At 40.4% G+C, this 12,444-nt stretch overlaps 1 protein-coding gene across 2 annotated transcripts in view; it reads left to right on the forward strand.

Annotated features, from left to right (window-relative positions):
- LOC110493775 (voltage-gated delayed rectifier potassium channel KCNH1) overlaps window positions 1-12,444 on the forward strand; it is a 59,272-nt gene that overhangs the window by 26,024 nt on the left and 20,804 nt on the right. Inside the window, exon 11 of one of the 2 annotated variants that reach the window (XM_090204899.1) lies at window positions 3,833-4,936. The exons of the other annotated variant lie outside the window; for it this stretch is intronic. Within the exon in view, the coding sequence (XP_090061025.1) occupies window positions 3,833-3,978 (146 nt within the window). The 3' untranslated portion in view covers window positions 3,979-4,936. Of the gene's footprint in view, window positions 1-3,832; window positions 4,937-12,444 lie in introns of those variants that run through there. 2 annotated transcript variants of the gene reach the window in all.

Raw genomic sequence — 12,444 nt, forward strand, 5'->3', positions numbered from 1 at the left:
GCAAACAGTAGTAGTCCTACCTGTAATAAACAAAATCAGCTTTGCGTGATTCTCGGGAGGTGACGTACAGATGTAGGATCTTAATTTGAGCCAGTTTGCTACAGCAGGAAAATAATCCTGCAGCAACAGGAAATGTGAATTATTATATAGAATATGATGGATTTTTTTTCTTCTGAAAATTGAGTCTGAAATTTCAAAGTGAAAATGACAAACTTCAGAAGCCTTTTTTAAACCTCATATGCTACAAGTTAAAAATATCCACATTGCAGGAAAGTTCTCCTGCAACAGGGTGGTCAAACAGGGCGGCGGGTATCCTAGTGGTTTGAGCGTTGACCAGTAACCGGAAAGTAAAATAAAACTGTTGATGTGCCTTTGAGCAATGCACTTAAACATCATTTGCACCAGAGGCACCGTACTACTATGTCTGACCCTGTAAAAACAACACATTTCACTGCACCTATCCGGTATACAATACAGTGCCTTGCGAAAGTATTCGGCCCCCTTGAACTTTGCGACCTTTTGCCACATTTCAGGCTTCAAACATAAAGATATAAAACTGTATTTTTTTGTGAAGAATCAACAACAAGTGGGACACAATCATGAAGTGGAACGACATTTATTGGATATTTCAAACTTTTTTAACAGATCAAAAACTGAAAAATTGGGCGTGCAAAATTATTCAGCCCCCTTAAGTTAATACTTTGTAGCGCCACCTTTTGCTGCGATTACAGCTGTAAGTCGCTTGGGGTATGTCTCTATCAGTTTTGCACATCTAGAGACTGAAATGTTTTCCTATTCCTCCTTGCAAAACAGTTCAAGCTCAGTGAGGTTGGATGGAGAGCATTTGTGAACAGCAGTTTTCAGTTCTTTCCACAGATTCTCGATTGGATTCAGGTCTGGACTTTGACTTGGCCATTCTAACACCTGGATATGTTTATTTTTGAACCATTCCATTGTAGATTTTGCTTTATGTTTTGGATCATTGTCTTGTTGGAAGACAAATCTCCGTCCCAGTCTCAGGTCTTTTGCAGACTCCATCAGGTTTTCTTCCAGAATGGTCCTGTATTTGGCTCCATCCATCTTCCCATCAATTTTAACCATCTTCCCTGTCCCTGCTGAAGAAAAGCAGGCCCAAACCATGATGCTACCACCACCATGTTTGACAGTGGGGATGGTGTGTTCAGCTGTGTTGCTTTTACGCCAAACATAACGTTTTGCATTGTTGCCAAAAAGTTCAATTTTGGTTTCATCTGACCAGAGCACCTTCTTCCACATGTTTGGTGTGTCTCCCAGGTGGCTTGTTGCAAACTTTAAACAACACTTTTTATGGATATCTTTAAGAAATGGCTTTCTTCTTGCCACTCTTCCATAAAGGCCAGATTTGTGCAATATACGACTGATTGTTGTCCTATGGACAGAGTCTCCCACCTCAGCTGTAGATCTCTGCAGTTCATCCAGAGTGATCATGGGCCTCTTGGCTGCATCTCTGATCAGTCTTCTCCTTGTATGAGCTGAAAGTTTAGAGGGACGGCCAGGTCTTGGTAGATTTGCAGTGGTCTGATACTCCTTCCATTTCAATATTATCGCTTGCACAGTGCTCCTTGGGATGTTTAAAGCTTGGGAAATCTTTTTGTATCCAAATCCGGCTTTAAACTTCTTCACAACAGTATCTCGGACCTGCCTGGTGTGTTCCTTGTTCTTCATGATGCTCTCTGCGCTTTTAACGGACCTCTGAGACTATCACAGTGCAGGTGCATTTATACGGAGACTTGATTACACACAGGTGGATTGTATTTATCATCATTAGTCATTTAGGTCAACATTGGATCATTCAGAGATCCTCACTGAACTTCTGGAGAGAGTTTGCTGCACTGAAAGTAAAGGGGCTGAATAATTTTGCACGCCCAATTTTTCAGTTTTTGATTTGTTAAAAATTTTTGAAATATCCAATAAATGTCGTTCCACTTCATGATTGTGTCCCACTTGTTGTTGATTCTTCACAAAAAAATACAGTTTTATATCTTTATGTTTGAAGCCTGAAATGTGGCAAAAGGTCGCAAAGTTCAAGGGGGCCGAATACTTTCGCAAGGCACTGTATGTAACAATAAAACAAATAATAATCATTAAGATCCTACATCTGTTCGGTTTAACCACATAAGAAGTCAAATGAAGACAAAAGGACACTTTCTGAAATGACTGGGACCTAATGTGAAGGGAACTTGGTCACACTTTCATTTAAAAGGCACTGTAGGTGTACAGCAGGGTTCTCCAACCTTTTCTAGCATGAGAACGACTTTAAAAAAAATAATTACATCAAAAATGGAAATGAAAAAACATCGCAATTTTGCGCCACCAGAATATTTTTCCTTACAATATTAAATCGGACAAAAATGGATTATATAATAGCTATATTAACCATATTTTCTCATCTCATTTTAAAAGGAATTTTTTCACAATTTTCAAAATTGTTTAAACATGTTCAAAATTAGTCCTTCCTATCAGGTGCGCTCCAGTAATCCTTGTCATGAACGCTCCTCGTGATAGAATAAATGTCTTTATTCTCTTCACAAACTGCAAATTCATCATGCATTTCCATGGCTTGACATAAGGTAATTGACCACCAGAGCCATGAAGATATTTTTGACAACTGTTTTTAACTGATACATCAAGTCAATTGATTAAGGCATAATTCTAATGTCATATATAATTATATGGTCACTTGTTTATACTGTTTATGCTAACACTATAAAAGCAAAATGAACTAGAGGAGACCATGGCATGTGCTCATCAGTTTAGATTGTGTTACTTTCGTCCCACCCGTCTCTCCTGTAATTTCTCCCGGGCTAAAACGCAAGTCTAGCTAGCATGATACTTGAAACCTATGCTGTCATTTAGTCACTAGATGGGTTAAGAAAATGACATATGTTTTAATACTTTAAATACGTCCGGCTCCATTTTTCTTCTTTATTGCCATGTTATAACCAGCAGCACACAGCAACGCTGACCATATTTAGCTTTTATGAGAGAGAGAGATTTTCATTCAGAAATGCAAGCTGCCTCCCTTTCGAGGGGCTGATGCAGTTACTTCTCTCGGTAATTATTTGTCCCGTTTTCGAGAAGACCCCCTCAGAGGGAACGGATGTGGCCACTATGCAGAGTCTCCCTGTCATGACTTTGGTAAGCCGTAGGTAGACAGAGGCCTTGTTCTTCCACCAGGAGCTCCTCCAAATAGGATCGGACCTCCATTATGGCATCTGCTGAGGGATTCCTTCGTGCTGCATCCCCAGTTGCTCTCTCGTCAAACAGCATCCAAACAGCAGACGTTTGTGGCACTACTGCTGGAGCTTCTGCTCCATCTGATCCCTCTTCTTCCTGTTGCCCTGGTGCCTGAGCCAGCTGACTGCTGGGCCTGTCCCTCCCTTTTGATGGGGTTATTCTTTGAAGAGCCTCATCAACCGCTCTGGCATCAATTGCTCTGGCACACTACTGTGTAAGTGCAGCGGTTTCTGATAGCACGTGATTATATTCCATTCTGTGGCACTTCCTGTCCATTGATGAACATAGGGTGTCCATCAACTCTGTCACATGTCCTGTGGTTACATTTGCTTCTCTCTGATGTTTGGCTGTGATTCGCTGCAGACCCTTACATAGTAGTGTCATTTTTGAGGCTGTCACATAGCTGAAAGAGAGAACGGTAACTTATTAGTTCAGGTTCATGTTTTGTCTACTGATACTACATTCTCATCTACTGCTCATATACATATATAATACTGGATTAAATAATGATGTAGCAATAACTGCTTACTGTACCTCTCTCCACTGAACTCCACAGTGACCTGCTCAAAGGGTTCCAGGACTCTGCACACCTCCTCCACCACCTCCCATTCCTCTTGGGTCAGAGCATCAGCAGGTGCATTGACAATGGCCAGGGTAGAGATTATGGCATTCTTTGACTCAAGAAACTGCTTCAACATATAACATGTTGAATTCCACCCTGTAGTGCAGTCTTGTTTAGGCCTCAGCTCAGGCATCCCCATCTGGCATTGTGTAGACATTAGTTTTTCAGCACCAACTGTGCTCCTGTGGAAGTATTACACAGCTGCTTTCACTTTGTCCACTTTTTTGTCTACTTGCCATTCTCTGGCAACTCTCAACTGTTCCTCTGCCAGGTTCTCTGAGGTGTGTCTGTCGCTGAACTCAAAGCAGTCCAGAAGACAGCTAGACATAAAAAAAAAAATCTTCAATGAAGTGGCATGTAACCGACATGTAAGAAGTGTTTACCCTTGATGTCCAGCAGTCAGTGGTAAGGCAAACTGCAGTAGCTTTTTGGACTCTTTCCCGCACTGAAGCCTGTGTGCTCTCGTACAGCTTAGGAATAAGTGATTTTGAAAGGGTTTTCCTGCTTGGAATTGTGTACATTGGATTTAGACTGTTGCTATAATTTTTAAAACCTCTGTCCTCTGGCAATCATTTTAGCCAATGCCATATCAATTTGGCCTTGTTTTGCTACAGACATAGACTTTGGCATAAACTGGTCCAAATCAAATCAAATGTCTTTATATAGCCCTTCATACATCAGCTGATATCTCAAAGTGCTGTACAGAAACCCAGCCTAAAACCCCAAACAGCAAGCAATGCAGGTGTAGAAGCACGGTGGTTAGGAAAAACTCCCTAGAAAGGCCAAAACCTAGGAAGAAACCTAGAGAGGAACCAGGCTATGTGGGGTGGCCAGTCCTCTTCTGGCTGTGCCGGGTGGAGATTATAACAGAACATGGCCAAGATGTTCAAATGTGCATAAAGCTTCACAGTTGGGTGCACAGTTTGCATATGCCGGTGTAGGTTGTGCGTAGAACCGACATTATATGAGATTTTGTTTTGGCAAATTCTACACTGTGCTCTAACATTGTCTACATTATTAAAATGCATCCAAATGCTACTGTGCTTCTGACTAATTTTCCAGCTGTTGTTTTCACAGCTGTCCTTCCTCTCTCTCCTCAGCTGCTAAGTGTGTGACTGTGAGTGAGTTGGCTCGGCCCTCCCTCACGCATCTTTGGTTCATTGGTTGACACTGCGTGTCTGATTGACAGGAACAACAGGTGAGGCTGTTAGTCTGAGCAGACAGTCAGAACAAATGTGTGCGCTTGAGCATTTAGGCCTATATTATTTTTTTATATTTTTTATTATTTGAATTAGATCATTATTTTCATTTAAATCTTTTGATTATTCATATCTTAATTTTAAACAATTATTTTGTAAATAGGTTCTGCTCTTCTGACATGCGAGCCGGCTCCCAACGTTCACCTACAAGAGCCGGCTCTTAGAGCCGACTTGTTCGCGAACCACCCATCCCTACTATGGAGTGATAGACAAACGTGCGCATTAAACAGACAGACGGTAAAATGCTGGAAATGAATTGGAGATATTGTGTTACATTTGGCCTTTCAAGCCTATATTGGGTAACCAGGGGTGGGATAATGTCAATGTGGCTTTGATTGGATAGTAGCTGGGGGCTTTATGTTTATAATAGGTTGCGATGGAACTTATTGCACTCATAACAGGCAGCTTTGCACTCATTTTCACTTTGCTTTCAATTTAGCTACTTGGGTCATCCCAGACTGGCTGCACAGGTTTTGTTCTATCCCAACACTACCGCACCAAATCCCAACCACAAGGGCTTGATGACTAGTTGATTAGGTAAATCAGGTATTATAGTTTTGGGCTAGGAAAAAATAGTTTCAGTTTAGGGAAGTCCTGGACCAGATTTGAAACCCCTGCTCTATTACAATTGAGTCAAAAGTTTTTCAGCTTAGCCACCCACTATATAGGAACACACATGCCATATTTGTGTCAACCTGTAGTGGTTGATATTATTTTCAAATACTTGTGTGATATAAGCATTTAAAAATATATTTAAATTGCTTTTGAAGGTGTTATGCTGTGTTTATGTAGTGTCTTCCAAATAGACTTACAACACAGAGAACCTTTTTCTTGGTTCCTTCAGACAAAGTGGGGGAGGAGAAGGGGCACTCTTGAGTCAGACCTCTGACAGATGCTGGTCAGATGATGGTCTGATACCTCATCCTCACAGAGATTAGCTGTGTCACTGTGACAGAAAAACGCTGGTAGGAAGTGGGATGATGAATTTACAATACTCTAGGGCTGCTCTCTGCATCCTTTTGGTGATTGTTTGTTCCTCCAAATCGTCAAGCTAGAAGACTGGTTATCACGATGGAGCTCATATTTACGCCAGGGATAAATATTTGGATTGCTCTCTCCCTCTAGCTGGGACTTAACCTTTAAGAAATGAGCAGGAGAATATCCCGCACTAAGAGGGTCTTCACTAGACTTTTTCACTACACTTTTTGCAGAAATACACTCAGCTACACATATACCGGAATGTAAACTTGCGAGCTTGTCACGTTTCGACTGCTACCTCCGGAGGTAGCACATGACACTCTCCCAACAGTTGCCCACCTCTAAGCACTGTAATGTAAACAGAATTGTCTCGTTGAGCCAACATTTACGTAAAATTGTAATAGCAATGTTTTTAAAATGGCTGAAATGTACATACATTTTCCTTCTTTTTTTTTACACTTCTTTTATCTATTTTTTTTTACCTGAAATAGAAATTGTAGTAACAGCCGTAGCTTTAAATCTCAACAGTGTTTTGTTTTTTTGCTTGACTGCACCGAGGTCCAGGCAAGAAGTAACTCCCCAGGGAATTATCATTTTCAGTTGCAATTTGCTTTTACCTCATATAGGTGGTGAGCTATTGCAAGCTATGATTTAGTTTTCGAAATGTTCGAAACTCTGTCGAGGGAGGAGCTGGTTTTTACATATTGTGTATATGAATTTCTGTTGGTTGGTAATGTAAATTCTTGCACATTTAAAAAAAATACGTTCGCTAGCTGGATAGGCAAACATTGTGAGTACTAAACTGTAAACGAATGAAAACTTGTGTACTCTCTCTGCTGATCATGTCAGCCAATCACGTTGTCCCTATCTAAACCTAGTAAACGGCTGGTGAATCCTCGAGAGAGATCGCTGTCCGACAAACTGCTATTAGGTGAAGTGTTTTATGTAATCTAACTATTTAGTTATAGAAACACAATACAATCAATGCAAGCTGTAAAATTACTCCCAATTTAGAACACAGCAACATTGGTAATGTAGCTAGCTTGATAGTTAGCTAGCTAGTTACAACAAGTAGATATGTTGCCACCTAGCAGTAGCAGATAGCTTTATCATTAGCTAGCAAGTCATTCTGAGATGAGCAGCATTTTAACTACCAGTTTATTTCAAGTAATAATTTAAGACTACACAAATCTATAGGACTAGCAGTGTAAATCTAATACAGTCATCAAGGCAGGACCCATTAATTTAATTCATACTGATTAATAAGAAATACCACATATGTCAATAGTTGGAGTAGGATGAATGCAGAGCACCCTGCCCCAGACTGTCAGGATGGGGCAGGAACTACATTCCTTTACTGTGATTAGTTTTATTTATTCTTGTCTCTCACTTTTGTCTCATATGATTTATTCAGCTCTCCTGTTTCCTGCTTTAAGAGATCAACCGCATGCCATTCACTAAGCATGGGCTGATTCACTCACCTGTGAGGAGAACTATCCTACTGTAATTTGAACTAGACTTGCTGTCACTATTTAGAAGTTGAGACTGCATATGCATTTGCCTGTTGTCTTTACTTCGTGGGTTTTGTCTTACACGGTGTAGTGCATTTCAGAGTTAAAGAACACCAACTACAGATACACGTGCTTGTTTGAGCATCTCAGTTTAGATTCAGTTTAACAGGTGACAAATAGATTAATATTGTAACATGCAGTGGGGAGAATTATATTGCCCCAGTCAGGAGCCCAGGCTTTCCCCATAGATGGTAGAGTTCTCGTCTCTGGACCATACAAGCTTTAGAGTGCATTCTGCTAAGGCACTTGTCTCTCTCTACATCCGTCAGCTACAGTTGAAGTCGGAAGTTGACATACATTTAGGTTGGAGTCATTAAAACTCGTTTTTCAGCCACTCCACAAATTTCTTGTTAACAAACTATAGTTAAGGCAAGTTGGTTAGGACATCTACTTTGTGCATTAGAAGCTAATGATAGGCTAAGTGACATCATTTGAGTCAATTGGAGGTGTACCTGTGGATCTATTTCAAGGCCTACCTTCAAACTCAGTGCCCCTTTGCTTGACATCATGTGAAAATCAGCCAAGACTTCAGAAAAAATTGTAGACCTCCACAAGTCTGGTTTATCCATGGGAGCAATTTCCAAACGCCTGAAGGTACCACGTTCATCTGTACAAACAATAGTACGCATGTATAAACACCATGGGAACACGCAGCCGTAATACCACTCAGGAAGGAGACGTGTTCTGTCTCCTAGAGATGAACGAACATTGGTGCGAAAAGTGCAAATCAATCCTGGAACAACAGCAAAGGACCTTGTGAAGATGCTGGAGGAAACAGGTACAAAGTGTCTATATCCACAGTAAAACGAGTCCTATATCGACATATCCTGAAAGGCCACTCAGCAAGGAAGAAGCCACTGCTCCAAAACCGCCATAAAAAAAGCCAGACTACGGTTTGCAACTAGACATGGGGACAAAGATTGACTTTTGGGACAAATGTCCTCTGGTCTGATGAAACAAAAATAGAACTGTTTGGCCATAATGACCATCGTTATGCTTGGAAGAAGAAAAGGGGAGGCTTGCAAGCCAAAGAACACCATCCCAACTGTGAAGCACGGGGGTGGCAGCATCATGTTGTGAGGGTGTTTTGCTGCAGGAGGGACTGGTGCACTTCACAAAATAGATGGCATCATGAGGAGGTAAATTATGTGGATATATTGAAGCAACATCTCAAGACATCAGTCAGGAAGTTAAAGCTTGGTCACAAATGGTTCTTTCAAATGGACAATGACCCCAAGCATACTTACAAAGTTGTGGCAAGGACAACAACGTAAAGGTATTGGAGAGGCCATCACAAAGCCCTGACCTCAATCCTATAGATGTGTGTTGGCAGAACTGAAAAAAGCATGTGCGAGTAAGGAGGCCTACAAACTTGACTCAGTTATTCCAGCTCTGTAAGGAGGAATGGGCCAAAATTAACCCAACTTATTGTGGGAAGCTTGTGGAAGGCTGCCCAAAACGTTTGACCCAAGTTTGAAAAAATTGAAGGCAATGCAACCAAATACTAATTGAGTGTAGGTACACTTCTGACCCACTGGGAATGTGATGAAAGAAATACAAGCTGGAATAATTCATTATCTCTACTATTATTCTGACATTTCACATTCTTAAAATAAAGTTGTGATCCTAACTGACCTAAGACAGGGAATTTTTACTAGGATTAAATGTCAGGAATTGTGAAAAACTGAGATTAAATGTATTTGGCTAAGGTGTATGTAAACTTTCGACCAATGTACAGTTGGTGACCAGGGTGGGATCCTTTCGATACACCTATGGGGCCTGGGAACACAAATGCTCCTAGAGAGAAGGGGGAATACTGAAGCATGCCACGATGACAGTTCTACGGTCTCCATCAGAGGTCCAGGCTTTTGGCATAGATGGTAAAGCTTACATTTTTGGACTGCAACATTGTAAGATTGTTACCTCCACGGCACTTGATGTACATTCATTGGTAGGTTACACTATTTTTAGATACTTCAAATACTGCCTGAGACACCTTTTTCTATTTGTCTCCGTACAATAAATGGTGAAACACTATTTGTAATGGTGGTCTTTGTTCATATGTACAGTATATGCATGAAACTTAGATTATGGAAAACATGTCTCACACTCATTGTTAGTAGAATAATGAATGGATTGGGAAGATTTTGGCATGGTCAACTTTTAGAAGGTTAGTAGAAAAGTAAATAATTTAAACCACCTAAATATTCTGACGTTCACATAACATTTTAGTATTTGAAACAAACATTAATTTCATATACGCCTACAGGCTCTTTATCAGGTGGTGTAGGGCTTCATTGTAAATCAGAATTTGTTCTCAACTGACTTGCCTAGTTAAATAAATGTTAAATAAAAAACATTTAAAAAAGATTATTCCAATGCATCCAACATGGTATTAGGCAGCTGCTATTTGAGAACTCGTCTGGTTTAAGGAATCTTATTGCAGAGCACATTGTACAACTGTTTTTAGAGAAGATTGTATTGCAAGGTATGCTATATGTGTTTGGCCAATATGCATATGCAGCTGTCCTTTTTTAAAATCTCCATTCTAGCATACATGACACACACACACATATTTATATCTACATGCTTTTATTTTGGTTTCTTTAAGCCTGCAGCTAGTTATATGAAATTAGACATATAATCAGGCCAAAACTTGATACAAAAAATTTGATTCACTGACAGAGAGCTATTGAAACACAAATTGGCATTTACAGTATCTGGCTAGGCTAGTCAAACTGTAACATTGGCTAGCTTTCAATAAATTGGCTAAATGATCAACGGAGTTACATCTTCATAAGATCAGGACAAATCGGATTGCATTTTGCATATTTCAAGTGCACTTAAATAGATATTTATCTTATTTCAGTTTTTGGGAGCTATGTTCCTCTTCGTCAGACAGAAGCTCGTGTTTTCACCAGAGGCTGTGTTTACATCGTAGATAGATGCAGGCCATTGGGTGCCGTCATCACAAGGGGTATGTACGGGAGTTCTGATTTGGTTCCATGTTTAGCATTTCGGCAAATTTGCCCGAGCAGACAGAATGGTGAAAAATGCTTCTTATGAGAAAATATGCAAGAATTGAAGGTGCCAACAAATGTTATAGTCATCATAAAAATGTTTTACGGTCATATAAAAAAACACTGGATCATCCCTCAACGTGGATTGATCAAGTTCAGGTTTTTCGGGTTCGGCCAAACACGTAATATAATGACAACCATGATATTGATCAAATTAAGCCTGGTTTGTTCTAAGGTATTTTTAATATGGTAGCTAGTGTAAGCCTAAGAGCGCATATCTAGCTATGGTTCAGCTAAACGTCAGCATTCCGCTAAAGCCAGCACGTTTGTAAGACTGCATCAATTATTTTGTTTACTTAGCTAATGTTTTGTAGCTGTGCAGCCTATATTATTATATGAATGATACTGTATGATAACGTTACTTTACCTTTATATCCGTATGGGAGGGATAAACGTTCATTATTTATATGCTAACGTTACTTGATCACGAAGCATGTTAATGTTAGTTAGCAGGAGTTCGCTTTGTATTGCTAGCTAATTTAATGTGTACGGATGAGAAAATAAATCATTGCTTGTGGATTGTAGCATTATTCAACAATAGTTTGTAGTTTTTTTTAGAAGAAAAGTTGCTCTGCTTGTTAAATAGTTTGTGCGTACTGGCAAGTGGCTACTGTGATATTTACGGTATATTTGAGCTGTCGGCCAAGAATGTTGCATTGTCAACCACAACGAAAGGTAAAGCAAGGATGTAATGTGAATTGAAAAGTAGATATACGAACCCAATGGGAAGAGGATATTAACATTTCAAATCAAATGTTATTTGTCACATACACATGGTTAGCAGATGTTAATTGAGTGTAGCGAAATGCTTGTGCTTCTAGTTCCGACAATGCAGTAATAATAACCAACGAGTAATCTAACCTAACCATTTCACAACAACTACCTTATACACACAAGTGTAAATTGTGAAGAATATGTACATAAAGATATATGAATGAGTGATGGTACAGAACGGCATAGGTCAAGATGCAGTAGATGGTATCGAGTAAAGCACTTCTCTCAAAGCACTTCATGATGACGGAAGTGAGTGCTACAGGGCGGTAGTCGTGGGGAGCACACAATGCAAATAGTCCGGGTATCCATTTGATTACCTGTTCAGGAGTCTTATGGCTTAGGGGTAAAAACTGTTGAGAAGCCTTTTTGTCCTAGACTTGGCACTCCGGTACCGCTTGCCATGCGGTAGTAGACAGAACCGTCTATGACTGGGGTGGCTGGGGTCAATTTTTAGGGCCTTCCTCTGACACCGCATGGTGTAGAGGTCCTGGATGGCAGGCAGCTTAGCCGCAGTGATGTACTGGACCGTACGCACTACCCTCTGTAGTGCCTTGCGGTCAGAGGCCGAGCAATTGCCGTACCAGGCAGTGATGCAACCATATCTCGATGTTGCAGCTGTAGAACCTTTTGAGGATTTCAGGACCAATGCCAAATCTTTTTAGTTTCCTGAGAGGGAATATGCTTTGTGGTGCCCTCTTCACAACTGCCTTGGTGTGTTTGGACCATTTTAGTTTGTTGTTGATGTGGACACCAAGGAACTTGGAGCTCTCAACCTGCTCCACTACAGCCCCTTCGATGAGAATGGGGGTGTGTTCAAGCCTCCTTTTCCTGTAGTCCACAATCATCTCCTTAGTCTTGGTTACGTTGAGGGCTAGGTTGTTATT

This window comes from Oncorhynchus mykiss, chromosome 17 (genome assembly GCF_057628025.1).
Source record: "Oncorhynchus mykiss isolate SJ-2025 chromosome 17, ASM5762802v1, whole genome shotgun sequence".
Classification (NCBI taxonomy): Eukaryota; Metazoa; Chordata; class Actinopteri; order Salmoniformes; family Salmonidae; genus Oncorhynchus; species Oncorhynchus mykiss.